This window comes from Arvicanthis niloticus, chromosome 12, assembly GCF_011762505.2.
Source record: "Arvicanthis niloticus isolate mArvNil1 chromosome 12, mArvNil1.pat.X, whole genome shotgun sequence".
Taxonomy (NCBI): Eukaryota; Metazoa; Chordata; class Mammalia; order Rodentia; family Muridae; genus Arvicanthis; species Arvicanthis niloticus.
Window position 1 is genome coordinate 46,755,233 of NC_047669.1, and position 19,898 is coordinate 46,775,130.

General features: G+C 36.6%; 1 protein-coding gene across 1 annotated transcript in view; it reads left to right on the forward strand.

Moving 5' to 3' along the window:
- Pros1 (protein S) overlaps window positions 1-19,898 on the forward strand; it is a 68,876-nt gene that overhangs the window by 23,999 nt on the left and 24,979 nt on the right. Inside the window, exons 2-7 of the mRNA XM_034515473.2 lie at window positions 246-403; window positions 3,486-3,510; window positions 11,471-11,557; window positions 12,797-12,919; window positions 13,023-13,154; window positions 15,967-16,092. Coding sequence (XP_034371364.1) covers window positions 246-403; window positions 3,486-3,510; window positions 11,471-11,557; window positions 12,797-12,919; window positions 13,023-13,154; window positions 15,967-16,092 — 651 coding nt within the window. The remainder of the gene's footprint in view (window positions 1-245; window positions 404-3,485; window positions 3,511-11,470; window positions 11,558-12,796; window positions 12,920-13,022; window positions 13,155-15,966; window positions 16,093-19,898) is intronic.

Genomic DNA, 19,898 nt, shown 5'->3' on the forward strand with positions numbered 1-19,898 from the left:
AGCATGTTTAGATCATATAAAACAGCTGTAGTGAGCTGTATAAACTGGCATGAGCTGAATCTGCTTCTTGAGTTGTTAACCAAAAAGCTTATGTATCTGCACATTTTCTGAGATCCAGTCTATCAATTTTAAATACCTTGCATTTTCATAGGCAGAAAATCATTTCAGCTTGTATTGTTTAAGAAGATAATATATCTTACAGGAAAAATGAAAATTTTTATTTATCCAAGTTTGCATTTCCACAGTCTTGTCAAAAGAACGTGCTTCACAAGTCCTGGTGAGAAAGCGCCGTGCAAATAACTTGATCGAAGAAACCAAACAGGGCAACCTTGAAAGAGAGTGCATTGAAGAACTCTGCAATAAGGAGGAAGCCAGGGAGGTCTTTGAAAACAATGCTGAAACGGTAAGAATTTGTGGAAACTGTCGACTCCACCCACTTACGTATATAGTGACAGACTGAACATTGCCAGCTTGTGTTTCCTTGGCTCCAGTTGAAAGCTAATGATTCTGTAGACCACTTTCTATGTGTTGCTCTGTCATTTCAGGAGGACTGCCAATGACAAATGCTCTGGCCTAACTAGATTTCCCCTAAGTCTCATTGTCAACAACTAGTGCTGACTTTGTGATTTGTAACGATTTTATCCTAACCCAAATTTAATGGTATTGAGGTCTCAAGAGAAGAGTGTGTGTGAAGTGTAAGTGACCATGGGTATTTCTATCACCACTCTGCTTCTCGTTGATTTTGTTTTGGTTGATTGCTTGCATTTGTGATAGTCTCTTACTTGTAGTCCCAACTACCCTGAAACTCACTCTCTTCCTCCCTCTGCTTCAGCCTCCCAAATACTGGGATTATAGGTTGGTACCACTGTGCATAGTGCCACCATTTATCTTTAGAAGGTTCTAGAAATGGGGCCATCTAACTGACACTAATTATTACAGTGTCATGTATGCTGAGTATACTTTATAACTTTTGCAAAGTTTCTCCTAGGCTACTGATAGCAGCAGCAATCTTCAGTGTGTGATAAATTACAAGTTATTCACCTCCCCTCCCCCCCCAATATAACCATAAAGACTTAAATGTCACACAGCAATATGGGACTTATTGCCCATTCTGTGTTTTAGGAAAGGGTGCTCTGTAGCATGCCTGTAGCTAGCAGAAATAGCATTAATATCCCCAAGAAGTGGTATAAGCTTCACCTTTAGAGTTTAAAGCTCATACCCTTAAGGGTTTCCTCAGTTATTTTTCCTGATTCAATCTGGAGAAAAGAGGGAGAAGACATGTATAAAGGTCCATTTGTGCCTCTCCTTCAGCTCCCAGCTTCATGACAATAGCTTAGTGATAACGAGCAAGAACACTTAGTCCATAGTTCAAAAATCTGTCCCAAACTGTAGCCAGTGGTGTTCTCTGTGACTGTTCTTGTAGCCCTTTTTATCTCTCTCCATGTTCTGATAGGTTTAAAGAAGAAATTTTTTTTGCAAATACCCAACAATTCATTTTTAATCTACTTACAAGTGGGACCAAGGTGTGAAAAAACACCAAGAACAAAAGCAATATGGAGATTAAAGGGTTTCTTTGGCTCACATATCTTGAATTAAGGTTCATTGAGGGAAGCTGAACCAGGAATCCAAACCAGGTGGGAACCAAGAGGCAGGAGCTAATGCAGAGAGAGACATGGAGAAGTACTGCTTATTGGCCTGCTCCTCAAGGCTTGCTTAGCTAGGTTTGTTATAGGATCCAGGACCTCCATCTCAAGGATACCATCACCTACAAGCGGCTGGGCCCTCTTCCATCAGTAACTAATTAAGAAAATGCCCTACAGGTCTGCTCACAACTTTATCTTATAGAAGCATTTTCTCAATTGAGACTTCCTCACAGATGATTCTCGCTTGTATCAAGGTGACATAAATTAGCTAGCACAAACAGTAGTAATACAAAATTTTCTATCCCATACAATGTAGTCAACTTCATTACTGTATAGCATATATACGTACATTTTTTCCATGTTTTACATTTTCATACTAAAAGAAATGTGTATCTACTTTTACAGAGATTGCGGTATATATTAGATAAATACATATATTCCTTTGTACTATGAAAAAAACCTTAAAAAGTAGAAAGAATAAAACAATAAAGCCCAACACACCACCTCCCTCCAGTAAGGATCAAGTCCTCCATTTTATTTTGCCTGCCTACCACACCTACTCAATGGCTTGGGTAGAATACTTTGAGCCTTCATGTGTCATGATTATGTCATCCACAAATACTTGACTGTATATTTCTGCATTGTACATACGTTCTGAGGTCAGACTTCAAAGAGGAATTGGAAAGGGAGACAGAACAAAGGAGGGAGGAGGGAAGAAGATGGAGAAGGAAGACTCATTCATGTTTCTTCATCAACACTGGTTTGTGGACACTCCACCTACTCCCTCTCCATATCCCTCATACCTTTAGTCCATATTCCCGGTGTTTACTCTCTTGTTCAACTCTTCATTGTCTCTGATGTATTCTGGTCATTAGCACATTACAAACTCTTGAACCTCATTTGTTGCTCCTTATTGTTTGGCTTTGCTTCTTCCATAAACCACAGTGTTGTCTGAATGCTTTGGTGTCAGAACCTTTCTCATAAGCTAGTAGGAACCTGTTCTGCAGGTTTATATGTAATAGGACAAAAACGTGAGGACTTTGAATTGGAAAAAGCTATGTTCCATTTTGACTGAGCCAGAACTTTGAATATTTTTGTATGCAGACATTTTGGTTCTGCATGAAATATTTTTGTGTTATTATGCTACATATGAGATATATTCTAAGTTTACTGTTAGAAATTTATCACATTCTCCATGTTCATAAAAATACATTTCCTTGTCCACCTTGTGATAACTGCTTTTGGTACCCACCAGTTTATAAAGAAAGTGTTGCATGTGCATTAGATGCAAATAAGGTAAGTGTTCAATTTAGTTCCCATCAAATTATTTCATTGTGACTTCACTGTAGATAATCACAATGATTTAAAAATATATCAAATGAAGGCAGATGTGGTGGCATAACCTTTAATCTCAGCACTCAGGAGGAAGGGGCATGTGGTTCTCGTGATTTTGAAGTGGACATGATCTACATAGTGAGTTCCAGGATAGCCAGGGCTATGTAGAGAGACCCTGTCAACACACAAAAATGTGTACCACATGGATGTTTAATCACCATTAAAAATTATAAAATTATAAAAGAGGGCATATATTTATCACCTTAAGTACAACCTTTTCAAATCAGGTGCTTTAAAATGTTATTTAATTGTTTAGTGGTGTTCTAAGCCTACTTGTCAAGTATTGCCTATCTTTTCTTGAAATATTTTTCATATAGAAAATTAGAATGTGAAAACACACAACATGTAATTTATTCCCATGTTAGTATGAAAAACCTAAAACGTTAATCTCTAACTCTGTGTTGAAATTTAGGTTTGCTAATATATCTTTTTTTTTATTTTTTCTAGGATTATTTTTATCCAAAATACTTAGGTAAGTTTTAAGTATCTGAAGCATAAAATTTTGGAAATTGAAGGGAACTTAGATATGTTCGAACTCACCTTCTCCCCATATGCCCATCCAATACTAACTTATCATCCTTGAGAAAATGTAAGTGCTATGATGCTCTTGTGTTTAAAGTCATATGGACAGATTTGGGATGTCTCTTTACTATGTTAAACTCTCACTGTTAGTTTTCTGTGTCTTTCTGCTAAAATATCTTTAGGCCGATGCCAATTATCTTCAGACATCCAGACATTATGTATAACTATGTTTTCATGGCTGTCTTTCACAAAATGAAAGATATCTAAGCTCATCAAATACTGTGGTGTACACAGTTATCACTCACCCATTTGTAGCAGTCATTCACAGTCTCCCATTTATGCTGTTTTGGATTTGGGGCTCTCAAGGTGGTAATATTTGACACTCATGTATGTTACATGACTTCAGTTCAATGCTACCTCAGAGCACAAAGCTTGTTTTCTTAAAGCAAACGTAGAAATGTTTCATACTAATATTAATTGTGAATGTCATTTCTGCTTCCAAATATTAGGGTTTCTAATTTCTGCATCTGTTTCTCACATGATTCTCCATGTTTACAACAGAGTCATACTCCTTTTCCCACCTTTTCTTTCAGAATACTTCTTACCTGTGCTTGGTTTCACCTTATTACCTCTAGGAAACTAGAAATAGAAAGGAAATCATTTCAGAGAATATAGAAATGAACTTTGATATTATTATTAATATAGTCTTGTAAATGATTAAGCCATTAAACTTGTTACTCTTGGAATTTGAGTATGGTTACTTTATATATTTTATTTATTTTTATATATTACTCTGTGTACTCTTGGAGCAATTCCAGAGATATTTTGAGAAGAATATTTATACTTTGGACCTTAAGGGAAAAATACAAAATTTGGTATTGATTTGTATTTATCTTTTAGAATAATTAGTAGGTTAAAAGTTCAAGACCATTGGATACAAGATCTTTTTGAAACAGGTCCATGGCTGCTCTTCAGAGCTTTTAGTGTACATGAGGGTTAGCATCCTTTATTTGTGGCACCTGCAGAGCTTGGGCGACTTGACGATACTGTACAACTGCTGTAGTTCATCCTTTCAACACTGTAAGACATCAATCAGTTCTATGATAGCTCTCGGTAGAGCACAGCAAGACTTTAACTTTTTAATGTCTATGAACCCATTTGTCACCTCTCTAGGTGGGTTTTCACCAAGATTGCAAAGCACTTAAAATGTATTTCTTTTTGTCCTCTTTATTTTTCTCCCCTGATGTGCAATTTCTGTTTGCTTCTTTTTCTTCCTTTCTTCCTTCCAAGTTTTACCCAGGCTGGATCCTTCTTAACTTCCGTGATCAGATGAGATGGGATACATTCAGGGTGGTAAGGCCAAGTCCTTTCTTTCCTTCTCTAGCTCCTCATACCAGTGTTAAATGTCTTTTTCCAATAGCACACCATCAACAGTAATTGGGAGGTGCTGTTATTTGTATATTATACAAATATAATAAGTGCAACAAGGTTTTATAAAACCCTTTGCTTTTACATTTTAAAGGGTAGAGAATGGATAAAAGCATTCATCCAGGAAAAGAATCTATTTTTGTATATAGTATGAGTCACCACTTTCCAAAACAGAAGCCAAGAATTTACATTGTGGAAATAATTGAGAAAGTACAAATTATTAAGACTATCCAAGCCTCTCGCATTTAGAAGGAAATTTAAATGTTTAATAATAAAATGAGATACTACTAAGCTACTAACATTATAAGGTTATATTAACCTTGCTTATTGAGGCCATGTAATGAGGGTGGTATGTTTGCAAGAGCAACCATCTGAGTGTTATACATTTCTAAATGTATATACATTTTTTGATCACAGTACATTTGAAAAAATATGAATAGTGTTTTAATATAGAAGTATGAATTTTGGAGAGGTTTCTTAAATAACAATTTTCTCCTTTTATCTCTTTTATTTATTTATTTTTCTGAATTCATCCAACTTTCTCTCCTCTTTCCATGACTACCTTGGCAGCATCGTAGAAGATTAAAATACAAACAAAACTTGGAATCTGAGATGTGCCTTTCAGTTTCAGAATAACCCTTGGCTGGCAACATGTTTTCACTTTTGCTTTTGTTGTTGTTTTTAACTACTTGCAGAGGTTTATGTTTATTATATGCAGAATGTCACTAGACTTTCTAACTCTAGATTGCTTAGACTGTTAAGGAGATAGATAATAGATTTATTGTCAGTCTTTTTTTCTAATGGAAGGTGGTATTATTTAATCAATTAGGTGAAACAAAAATGCTTTTGATTGAAATTTTATATTTCGTTTTGTATGTGAAAGTGGTGCATTTCACTGTTGAAAGAGAAAAAGAAGATCCCTTATCAAAGTGAGATGTTCTGTTGTTGGGTGTGCAAAGGGGCCATGGTCCTTGTTAGAAAAATACAGTGGATACTTCCGTTCATAAAGAACATAATAGTAATTTAATAATCCACAATTTATGCTGGGTTGTTTTTATAAAAAGAGAAGGTTATTTAGTACATTAGACCACAGATTTCAATACTTTTTGGACAGTGTCTAGACTTAAAATTTTGTAGTCATATAAAGTACTTCATGAAGTTACCCTTGCCATTTGCTGCCTTAGAACATGCAATTCAGAATAGAAATGCCCTGGGCTTACTGACATTTACCACACAGATGGAAACAATTGATGTCATTAGTTTGTTTCAAGAAATGAAAACATATAATGGTTGCAAAGAACTTCTAAAATGAAGTTTTATGATACAAACTTGTGTGTATATATGAATGTATAAAATCAAGTTTATAAACTTCATATGAACTTTTAGAGATTGAACTCAGACCTTATATAAGCTAGGTTGCAACTTTGCCACTGAGTTATAATCCCAGAATATCATTATAACTTAAATTCTCTTTTTTAAAGCACTCCTGTTTTTCCTGAGAAAATGGGATAAATAAGTTTAAATCTATATAGGCATTGGAAAATATCACCTGGAAAATTAAACAGCATTGTTTAGAGAATACATTTCCTGGAGAATAGTAAACTGTGCAAATATTAGAAATCATTCTAATCATTCTTTAGAGCTGGAGATGTAGCTCATTGGTAGAGTTCTTTCCTGACATGCTTAAGAATTTAGGTTTAATTCCTAAAACACACACACACACACACACACACATACACACACACACACACCAATCAAGCAAACAAGCCAAAACACTTTAGCTTGCAGGTTCTGTCAAACTAGTGAATTCATCCAAACTTCCCACTTCATCTTATCCAATGTTCTCTAGAGAAACATTAGGAGTCTAGGCACGGATGTTAAGAAAACCCTAAAACAAGAAGTAGCCTGAAGTCTGGCAAGAGACAGGACTGTAGTCACTAAGTGCTAAGGTGGCGGTGAGAAGGCAAGTAGTAAAGCTTGACAAAGTGTTCAAATGAAAAAAGCAAAAAGCACAATAGAGTAAGCTCCAAATAGCAAGACAAAATATGACTAGAGGTAGATGAAGTGGAGAACAGCAAGGAAGATTGATAAAAGCAAAATTTATACTTTGAAAAGGCTTGTAGTTCACTGTTGTAACAGGAAATTTGAGGCCTAGAGTGACTTCCAGTGGGCCTTTCCATCTCTCAGTGATGGACTGCATTTTCTAAAGATGACACAGAAGTGTCTCCTGCTCCTCATACTCTCTGATGTGTCATTTTCCCACTCCCTTATCAGGAGGTAGATGCTGTTTTCCCTGCCCACACACCCATAGGTGGATGCTGGACTTGCTTACATTGTAATACATAGTGACAGCAGTACATTATCCCTTACAAGGCCTTGCAGATTCTGCGTTTTTCCTTGGATGCTAGCTGCTATGAAATAAGGGCCACTTTAAGACCAGCATGGTGAAGAAAACTCTGTCACATGAATAGACTCTGACATATAACATTTTATAAACCAGTAGAAGTGGGGTGTCAGACAGCATGAGCTGTCATGGCTCACCTTGGAATGGATTTCCTTGGATTCCAATGCTCCAGCTGACGCCACATGCCACAGACATCTTTAGTTTGGTGAATTAATTGCTTCTCAGATATTTGACCCCCAAATCAAATCCAAATAGATATTAGTTAAACTAGTTATTTTGAGGTTATCTCGCTATTCTGCAAACAGTAACTAAATATTGAGTATCTGAGCAAAGAAGTAATACATGCCATTTCTTTGATGTCAGGACATATGCTTGTAGAACTGTTAATAACATTAAAATCTCTAAGTATTTTATCTCTTTTATGTCATGTGTTATTTCTTAGTTTCCTAGCCATTCAAGCCATTACTTTCATAGCTTTGTAGTCAGGAACAAAAGGAGTGGATCAACCATTCTGTGATATTAAGGAATTAGGCAAATATTATTGTATTAGTCTCTATGCAACACTAGAAGACCTGGAAATTGCCTGCAGCAACCAGAAAAGGTGACTCCTATTGATTACATAAGCCGTTCATGCTTCTTAAGTCAGGCTCTCATCTGGTCTGCAGGCTTGAAAGTTTCTTTGCTATAACAAACAAAGAGATTTATGTGACAGGAGATTTCCCTTCTAATCCCATGTCTTTTGTTGTTGTTGTTGTTTGCAGATCAAGGTTCTTCCCCACAGAAAGAAGCATTTACAACCTTAGTTTTTCATGACTCTTGTTTATTGCAAGCTAGCTTGTAGATTTTTAACGGTTCAGAGAGATAAATGCGCTGCAACAAAAAGCTCATTGTGAGAGTTGCTAATGATAATGAAACAGAAGGAAAGTGCCGGGCAAAGGAAGACTTGACAAAGAATGGGAACATAACCCGGCCAGTCCATTTCTTTTAGGATGGACAGTGTAGAAAGCTTTTTCGATCCACAAACCAGTACAGCAAATGAATGTATTCTCTTGGTATCTTATCAGAAATGGAAGGTTTAGGTTTAAGACAGGTGTGGTGATCGAATGCCTGGAATCTCTCAGTATTGATAAGGCTGAGGTAGGAGGATCATGAGTTCAAAGCCAAACTACACCACATGGGATAAGTAGAGGGTTGGAGGGATGACTCAGAAGTTAGCACTATAAATTGCTCTTGCAAAGACCCTGAGTTCAGTTCAGGTTTTAGGGAACCTGGTCCTTATAAATCTTCCACAGACAACTCCACATCCCCACACAAAGATACACATAATGTGCACATCATTTAAAAAGTAAAAATAAGTCTTAAAAAGAAAAATAACTAAAATAAATAAAGCTTATCTAATGTACATACTGTAATATCTCAGGGAAGAATTCCCTTTCATCTAGAGGTTCAGTATCTAGATGGTTTGAAGATGTGCCCAGTAACCACAGCGACTCCCACTATCACCTCTGTGTTCTTGACACAGTTACATCTATCTATATACACTCTTGTTCAAAGCACAATGCACATTTATGCTTTATTGCAAGGCATTCTACATAGTACAAAAACATGATGCCTCCAGGAAAACAGAAAAGCTCAAAACAAATAGAAGTTAAACACTGACAGAAAATTAGGAACCAATCTGTAAATTTGTTCTACAAAGACAGCATAGCAGAAGTAAAATGAATAGGGAATATTGTGTTGTCATTTAACATAGCAGTTCTCAACCTGTGGGAATTGACCCATTTCGAAGAGGAATGACCCTTTCACAGGGGTTGTCTAAGATGATTGGAAAACACAGATCTTTGCATTGTGATTTGTAACAGCACATAACAGCACATAACAGGTATGAAATAAATGAAAATAATTTTATCGTTGATGGTCAGCCCAACACAAGGAACTATATTAAAGGGTTTCAGCATTAGGAAGGTTGAGAACCCACTGTGTGAACATTTTGGCATGAAGAACTGGCCATAAGGCAATATCAAACAGCTGCTAAGAAATCCCAATGGCCTTCCAATAAAACTCAAGGAAGGTCCGATGGCTTTATGACAGAATGATGTGCTTCATATCAGAATTATATAGTTGGGACTGCAAGATTAACTTCTGTAACCATGAGGGAGACAGGAAGCTAGAATACGGTGTTCCAGGTGATGCCAAAGGCTTTATTCACACAGTAGTTGTCGAAACCTCATGAAAGAAAGGCTGAGCCATTGTAATGGCTGCTGAATGATTGCAAAGCAGGCTACTTCAGAAACCTGATGAATTTTGGAACAGGGTTAGTTTTCAGATAGGCTTCAGTACTTCAGTAGAAGCCAAAGTTCAATGGTCTGAGCAGACCTCAGCTCTCTGGCAGGTAAAACAGTGAGTGAATCAACAAACGAAAGAAAGCAAAAACTTCTTTCAGATAAAGATCAGTCTCAGGTGTAGAAAGTAAACTCAAGCAGACCACAGACTGCAGGACTGAAGCTAGAAACCACATACCTACCTCTCGAAGTTCACACAGAAGAAGGACACAAAGGTAGTGTTTGTGATGCCCAAGGGACCTGATAAGAGAATGTTTGGTACTGGGGATTTCAGAGTTGAAAGTTCTGTTACGTCATGCTCTGTTCTTCTCGTGTGTTCTGAACGTCTTTGTCAAAGACTCAGAGTGCTTGTTCCCCAGGATGAAGCAAGTGCCTGGTGCTGTAAATCCAGTGAGGAGCCCATGGTTGGGGAGCTCACCCTCCCTCGGAGTGAACGTACTGCTATTATTCCGATAGAGTGACATAGTATCACACTGTGCTCTGAATTCATCTCTCTGAATTCATATCTGTCTACTTGTTCCGGCAGCTCTCAGACCTAAGGAGAGAAATTTCTATGTGCAGTGGATGGTGATGAATGTAAAAACAAAACTGTTTACATAGCAAAAAGAATGAATATGCCTATCCTAGCTTTAGCAGATTATGTCAATACTGATGTGGAATAAGTTTCAGATGTTGAAGGAACATGCTGGAGCTAAATTATTCAATTGCACCAGAGTATCCCTACAAATATGAACTGGTACAAGGCGCCATCATACACAAAGAGAAAAAAAAAAAAAACCTGAACTTTAAAAGTCAAGCTCCAAAGTTCTCCTTCTTTTGATTCAATCTAAACAGCAGTAATCCTTTCTCTCAAGAGGATAAACGAAGAATATGCCAGGTGCATGTTCTGTGTGGTCACCAGTCACCATTTTTACCTGTGTGCGGCCACAGGTCACTGTTAACTGTGTGATTCCTCAATGGAGAGGAACCAGAATTTTTTTTTTTTTCTTTCGGCACATCCACGAGTCAGTTGAATAGCTGGGCCGGTGAAAGAGCTTGTATTCTACCCTGATGACCTGAGCATAATGCCCAGAACCCAAGGAGATATGCTGGGTCATGTCTGCAATTCCAGCACTCACAGATGGGGGGGGGGGGGGTGAAATAGGCCAACTGGCAGAAGCTCTGGCATTAGCGCAGCAGCAGAAACCACCAGATCTCTTGCCTCAAAAAACGAAAAGGAAAGAGCTGACTCCTAAAAAGTTGTGCTCTTCTCTCCATATGTCCTAGTACAGGAGCATGCAAGCATGAGCATGCACACACACACACACACACACACACACACACACACACACTAAATGTCTTTTAAAAACTATCTATTCCTCATCCTACCAATGTTATATTTTGTTCACATCTATCAATCCATTTTCATATAACATTTACAATTCAACACTCATCAAAGCATGTTTTAGATAAAATACTGTTACTCAAGGGAAGAGGATAGCATTCACTTAAACCATAAAAAAGATGGTCTTCTCCATCTTGTTAACAACGCGCCAGCTTAAAGCTGCTGCGTTACCAGGCTGGCACTCTTAGCATCTCAGTTTAACTGAAAAGGAGGTGAAAACTTTTAGGGTGGTCTGTTAGTACTAACTCTTGTGAAGCAGCAGGAATGGAAGTATCCCGGCTTTAGGGTAATTTCTACTGTGGAGTTCAGATCAAGGCTTCGGTGATACAATTAGATCTTTTCTTTCTCACAGCTTGCTTGGGTGACTTCCGTGTTGGCTCATTCAGTGCTTCAAGGCTTTCAGCTAATGCTTACCTTGACCTCCGGAGCTGTGTCAACGGTAAGCTGATGTTTACAAACAACACAGAAAAAAGGAAAAAACAAAACAAAATAACACAGAAGCTTTGTGAGTAAAAAACACTGTGCTGATATAAACCGATGTTTGAAAACCAGTAAGTGAACTCCTGAAAGGGAGCTATGCCAAGGAGAAATGCATTTTTTGACAGCATATAGAAGCATAATTTTCCATTGTAAATGCATGTTATACTTAAAATAAAAGTTTTTCCTAATGTTTCAGTTGAGTGGTGGTCAGTGATAGTAGGCTTCAAGTTATTGGCTGTCAGAAATTTTATTTCTAGTATCGTTATTTTGGCTAGACTTGTATAATCACACAGTATGACCAATTATTATAGTTAACTGGTAGGTCAGAGGAGAGCTATGTGCATTCTTTTAACTTTCAGGCACAGATGATATAAATATGAGAATGTGTGTATGATAACAGCTTTTATTCTCTGAAGTTTATATAGGTCCTACAGTGACCACCATTTGATAGTTGGGTCACTTTCTTTCATTTTTCTGCAGCTCAGTCCCCAGTGTTTGAAAATTGCTATTTCATGCATTTTAATAAGGATTCTACTTCTTTAAGACAAGAAGGTCCCTTTTATTCCATCTTGCTTCAAGTTGGAATTGTCAAATTTTGTCGTCACATGGAGAATAATTTGCTTAGTCTGTCTTCCTCATGGAGTTGTTTTAAAGTTTAGATCAAGTGAAGTATTTTCCTGGCTCAGTGGTACACACCTTTAATCCCAGCACTTGGGAGGCAGAGGCAGGCAGATTTCTGTGAGTTCGAGGCCAACCTGGTCTACGTAGTAAGTTTCAGGACAGTTCGAGCCATTTCTTACTTTTTCATTTCTTCCATATTTAAATTTATTTATTTATTTTTGAGATAGTGTCTTATGTAGTCCAGTCTGGTCTTGAACTGGCTCTACAGCCAAAGATGACCTTCATCCAACTCATGATCTCCTTCTCCACCTCCTGAGTGCAGGGGTCACAGGCATGAACCCACCCCATCAAGTATATGCAGTGGCTGGTATCAAACCTAGTAATTTGTACATGCTAGACAGTAACTGTACCAACTGAGTTACACGTCCAGGCTACACTCTGTTTTTATGGAGGAAGTACTGTTTGAAAGAATACATCGTAGCCCTATTGATTGCAGGTATGCAACTGTATGTTTCCAGGTCTGCTATTCACATTCCTTGCTCAAGGTAAAAATTAAATAGAGGTCTGTTTCCTTTAGCCATCCCAGACCAGTGTGACCCTATGCCATGCAATAAAGATGGGTATCTGAGCTGCAAAGATGGGCAAGCTGCCTTCACTTGCATCTGCAAACCAGGGTGGCACGGAGACAGGTGTCAGTTTGGTACGTATAAAAAATCCACACCCCTTGTCTTTCCTGGAATGGCTGCATGACAAATTATCTGAAGGTGTTATTTCTTTAAAAATAATGTATTTTTCCATTGTAGATGTAAACGAATGTAAAGATCCGATGAATGTCAATGGAGGCTGCAGCCAGATTTGTGACAACACTCCTGGAAGTTACCACTGCTCTTGTAAAACTGGCTTTGCTATGCTTGCAAATAAGAAAGACTGCAAAGGTAAGAGCCCAGAAACTGAATTCAAATCCATTTACCGTGTGAGGCCAGTAGAAGAATTTTTCTGGGAAAGTTCTGTGGAAATACTCTGGTCAGAAAGTACTTACATTAGATATGCCTCTATGTCCAGGAGCCTTGTGATACTGTGTGATTCTGTCTTATGATACCAATGATAAGAGTAGTTCATGTTCTTCTTGTGAGTGCATATGCCCAAGTGCATATTTCAAGGATTCATTCAGTTATATGTAAAGATAATTTAAGCACTTCATAAAACGAGAGGCTTCGATGCTACTGACATTGCAAAGCCATTGTTTCATACTCGGAATCAGCTACTTTCCTTCTATTGTTCCGCAAGAGGAACAGCAGCTACACAAAGAAATCTGCAGCTTTTAATAACCTTGCTATTATATCTTATCTTTGCTTTTCAGAAAAATCTTTCTGATTTTCAAAATAAATCCATTATTTTGCACCGCATTTCCAGTCATGGTTATGAGAAAGATGGAGAATCTGTTTTTCATTCTCTTTACATGTAACTATTCCACCATTGCTCTTAATTCTTTTTTTATTTGGAGTTAAATAATCTGTCAGGTTAGCTTTTTGTATGTGGCTAGTATATTTCTTTTGGCTTTCTCTATAAATCTTTGTCTCCCAAAGTTTTCCTTTTATTTTTTTTCCTTGCACGTCTTGCATCATTGGACTGTTTGAATTACTGTAAGAAATCTACACACATTCATGAATGAATACATTCGTGAATGTATAGCTCAAGCTAGAATTCTGATCCTGTTGTGAAATCTTTCTACGAAGCAGAAACCCTTTAAAAAAAAGAAAGATTTCTTTCTTCCCCTTTTATTTAGTTAAGAGATTAAAAATTCAGTAGATCACGTGTGACGTTTCACTGTGTAAGCCTTTATTTTTTTCTTAGAAAATCTTCTATCTGAATTCATATTTAAGGAACTTCCCTTGGCTTGGCAATATTCCGTGTTGTGTAGTTCACTACAGTGTACTTTAAAGAGCTGTGGAATGAAACTGAAATGAAATGCATTTACTACCAGTCTCTTCCAAGCCATTATCCAATTTGTGACTGTACAAGTCTTCTATCTGTCTATTTAGAGGTTTTAGTTTGGCTATTAGAGTAGGGGCATCATTAGAAAAGCAGGTACAGAAAGCCATTATAAATCAGGATACCATGTACATTATACAGACAGTACCCATTCCTATTTTAATATTCTTTAATATTTCTACTTTAATAATATCTTTACTCAATTTTTTTTGTCAATTTTTCATATTCGCATTGAGTCAATACATGAATGTACACTTATTAAAAATAAGTTTTTGGTTTTTGCTTGTTTATTGGTTTGTTTGTTGGTTTGCTGGGAATATAGTTCATGGGTAGAGTGCACCCTCGGCATGTGGAAGCATTTCTCAGTGCTGCCAACCAACCAACAGGACGTTTCTGCAGATCAGAACACATTCGATTAGCTCTTTCTTTACATAGTGATGTATGTGAGATATGCAACAGAACACAGAACTTACAGAAAAATATGTGGAAAACTATAACAGAAGGACCTTGGCTGCAGTGTAGAAAGACGAGGAATTGGGATGGTGGTTATTGACTAAATATGAAAGTCTAAAACCTCAGCAGACATTAGATGTGGATACAGAGTCATCACGTCAATGTGCTGTACCTAATTCTTATGAGCTATGTATTTCCCTACAAATCTGTTTAAAGCCAAATAGTTTAAGTAATGTGTTTTTATTTTCTTCTAACCATATAGACTTTTAAAAAGCTTCATGATATTCAACTCTTCTTTAATTAACTGAGGATTCATATTGTTTTACGAAATATTGGAGATTATAAGTATTAGGTGGTTTCTGTAATTAGTAATATTTACATAATTCTTGTATAATTCCATCCACTTTTAAAACATTGGCATTGACATACTTAGGACGTAGAAACATTTTCCTTACTACAGGGATTAATTTTTTATTTAGGAGTGAGTTATTTGAAACCGAATGATGTCTACATTTTCATCTGTTCATAGGGCCCAGATAAACATGCCAGTTTTCAAAGTTGGAAATGTATTTCCCGTTCAACATTGTCTGTCTCCATGGACCTACGTGAACAAAGCTGAGCAATAATTACATCTATGTAGAACTATCTCTCACCTGTTTTTGTTTGCTTAGAGTTGCTACCCTCTGCCCCCTTGCAATCTATCTTTTGCCTCCCACTATACTGTATAATGCAACAAATGCATCTGAAATTTCTAGAATATTAAAAGATACTAAAGGATACTAGTATAAGTGAAGTTTTAGAAATGCTTTTAGACTTTATTCAGTTCCATGTTAAATGTTAATTATTGATTACTATAGGCAAGATGGGTAAAAGTTAGATATTTGTCTACTTCCAAGTAAAAAGATAAAACAGGTGAGTTGACATTAGTTAAATATTTGTAGTGAGGCATTAAATGAATCTACATTTATAACCAATTTTAGAAATAGAAATTTAGAAGTATATTTAAAGAATATTAAGAATATAATGGAGTCTCTTCTTTCATGTGTTTTTATAGTTCTTTCTGGTAGATAAGAAAATCACTAAAAAAAAAATATAAATTCTTTTTGTTCCATTCCTATAAAGGAATATCAGGCAAATTTTCCATGAATTCATGCAAAAGTCATATTTAGGGAACTAAAACATGGTGATAAATTTATTATTTGCAGTTCCAAGGCTGTTGATATAAATATAAAACATGATTCAGAAACCAAATAAGCATTTATTTGATACTGGAAAATGCTAACATATTGATTTTATTTGTAGATATGGATGAATGCTTTCTAATGCCAAGTATCTGTGGCACAGCCATGTGCAAGAACATTCCAGGAGACTTCGAATGTGAATGTCCCGATGGCTACAGATATGATCCCTCATCAAAATCTTGTAAAGGTAGATTGATGATGCTTATGGTAGAGATGGTGGGTTTGAACCCCAAGTTAATACTAAAGAAAGGAATGCTTTTGCTAACCCCTGATACAGCTTGGTTGATTTGGCGATTGTAATCGGGCTTTCTTACAGAATAGAAGTACCAAGACTCATGGTCCTTGATGTTTAATATTACTCATCCCATTTAATCTATTAATCTTCATAAAAGCTAGAGACTTCCTTGTTATAAAAGCAAAATGGACACATTTTTTATAACCTATAGATAACCTTCAAAGAAAATTTGAATTTGAAAGGAAAAAGTTCTTATAGACAAGGAGAAATGACTCAAGCTTTAATTGTGAGACTGGAACCATGAGCCTTCTTAGCACCTTAGGTTTTATTCCATATTTTTTCAGTCATTTTTCTGTGCATGTATAGCTTATTTTAAAAGAAAAAATTGGGGCTGGAGAGATGGCTCAGCACTTAAAAGCACTGCAGAGGTTCTTGCAGAGGATCTGGATTCAGTTCCCAAAGCCCATGACATGTGGGTCCTAACCACCTGTCACTTCAGTTCCAGTGGGTCTGACTCCCTCTTATGGCCTCCTCCACCACCTGTACATACATGGTGCACATTTATGCACTCAGGTGCACACACATGCATAGAAAATAAAATATAGCAAATAATAACGGGAGAGTTGAAGTAAGATATTTATTATCTCGATTGATATGATAAGGAATCTCTAGAAAGCTGAGGATTACTGATCTGTGATGCCAAGACCTATGGTTTGACCAGCCCCTTGTGGATGCTGCTCTCTCTTTGTAAGGTTGCCATAGTGTCAGCGTGATTGCCTTCGGTAGCTTAAATGCATTAAGTCTGTTTTTGCTTTAGATTGCGTATGAATTATCTCACATATATTTCTTTAAATGTTTTAAAATTTCAAGTCAAATTAACAACATGTCTAAAACTAATCACCTCAGTGATAATAGAACACAGTGTATGCTTATAATGATTTTGAAGCAGGGAACTCAGTGACACTAATCAGTCACCGTGCCTCTGCAGCCTCCATGTGACACTTGTCTGTTTTCAAAACCATTTCATCAACCTAAATACAAATTGCGAAGCAGACAACATGAGTGCTCTCTTAATGATTTTATTACAGACACCCCATTACTCTAATAAGCCTTTCTATCTTGGAATTTATATAAATGGATAGTGATTTTATAATATATGGGTTTTTTTCCTAAGTGTTTTTCCTAGTGCTGTAGAGGTGTTGATGAGTTACCTTACTCTTCGTCCACACCCAGACACTTCTGCTTTCCACTATTCCTCATGGCAATTTCTGTAGGAAACCTAGGACTTCTGATTCACTGAAACCAAGATAAGCAGAGTTCTGATTACAACAGAGACTTTGTAAATTCAGCTGGATTTTACGAAGGAGTTAGGGTGCTATTTAATATTCACAGAACCTCCACAAGTCAGATCCTTGTCTTGTTAATTAACCCTAACCCTAATCCTAATCCTAACCCTGGCCCTGGCCCTAACAAAGATGAATCTCATGGACCACAGGGAAGTTAAGTTTTAGAAAGGAATTTATGATGAGCTGGTAGGTAGTGTTTAAGAGGATGCAAGTGAACAGAGCTTCTGTGGGCTAGTATCCACCCCAGAATTGGGGTACCACTTGTTTAGGGGTCTACTGGAGGACTTCTGGCAGAAACTGTTGAGGAATGGGAGGTGAGGTGTCAGTCTAGTCCCCTGCTCCAATGTCTCTTTCAGGTATCAGAGGTACGGTTTTGGTCACACCCTCAGATATAGCTTCTAGGCAGCTATGTAAAAGAAGAGGTACGATAACATGAAATCAGACTGGAAACTAAAGCTTCCAAACACTGTTTGCATTTCTGGCGCCTCCAACAATGACGAGATCCTGAACATTTTCAGCCTCTGGCCAAGGATAAGGATCAAAGTCTTTGTCCCTAAATGGCCTGAGCAGCTTCTATTATCTGCTCTCATCATAATTATTAGGCGTTTTCATAACCTAGATTGTAGTTTCATTTGCTAACACACAGATTTTTAAATGTTTTATAAATGGGTACATTTATATCTTATTTTAGTATTATATCATATAATTTTAATGCATTTAAAGTGTGATTAACTCTGGAAATGTATCTTAAAGTATTTAAAAGAGCATGTATTACATGATAACATTAATAAGAATTTCATAAATTTATAATAGGATATATCAAATGTAATTTCAGGGACTTTCTATAGCCCTGAAATAGTCTTGAGCTGAGACATGTTATTGCAAAGTGAAGAGTTGGGGAAAGATCAGTTAAAATATTTCAAATTATGGAAAGCAATAGCACAGTGAAGTTTGAAAAACACAAAGAGCATTAATATATGTCATTAAATTTATGGCCACAAGTTTTTAATATCACCCAATATGACCATGACAGATATTCATTATTCAGCATCATTTATGGTCTTACTCTACAGTGGAAGCAAAATGATGAGTCAAATATCCACACTCTCTCCACTTAGAAATACCAACTGGTGACACATGATTAAACCAACACAACACATATTAATAGGTGATATGATCTCTGATCTGAGTTGATGAGAGAGTGAAATATAGCTACTCTGAAACATAAAATAAAAGATACTAATTTGTTGGGATATGAAGGGCTTCTGAGAGAGGTAGAGGTAGTTTTGTTAAAGCATCTCAGTGATGATAAGAAGTGAATTTGGGAAAGGCTGGCTAAGAGAGCATAATCAACAGAGAAGAGGAAATGATCGTATAAGGCCCATGCATTGATTGGTTATATAGAAGGACACTGAACCTGAAAGTCAGAGGTCAATGGCTAAGGTCCTGAGGGTGATCAGATAGCAAATGAATGGGTAGAGAATTCTGTCTAGCTATGTATGATGGATAGCTCTGTGGATCTGAATTATTAGAAAGAAGCTGCAACTACAAAGGATGATTGGCTAAAACTGCAATGACTACCAGGAGTTCTAATTGTTGCAGGTCCATAGCCTAATTACAATTTGTCTTGGGCGAGTTCTCTAAATAGCACCTCTGTGTCAGATTAAATATCCCATGACTAACAGCTAATTACTCTTGGGGCTTTATGAAAAAATACCCTAGTTTTTAACCAACAAAAGATAACATCTGAAGCCTATCCACTTTGCTTTATCTCCTTAATGTTTTCACTAGTGTATTTAACTAGAACCTTGATTTATACATTTTTTTTTGTTCTCTTTAACTATAAAAATGTCATAAAATTGTTTCCATGTTGGAACCTTGGATTTATGCTCACATCAGTCTGTGTCCTCAGACAGTATTACTCCTATTTGATTAGAAAATAAACCATCCCTTATCTCTTTGAATAAAAACCAATATGGCCAGTATTAATTGTTGCCTTATATTACAAAAAGTTCAATGTTTTTGATCTTGTCAGTTTATTCACTGATTTAACTTTCAGTCCATTAAGGTCATCTTTCCTTCCCTTCACCATCTCTCCATCCATGTCTTCACCTTTATCCTCCTGATTTCTTCTCTTTTACAGTTATTCCTTATTTTTAAAACAAAGAATTGGGAGATGATTTCAATGAAATTCTTATAATCACAAATGACCGTGGAGACCCTAAGTTGAAAATCAGAAAATTACCATAATTACTAAACTATTATTAATTATTGAAAATGGCAAAAATGTTTGGAATACATACATACAAATGGTACTTGGAGCTCCATGAAATTCCTAGGTCAAATATTTCGATATGCTGTTGTGGGTATTCTGTTTTTTAAGGAACTGCACTTATGTCTACTGGATCAAAC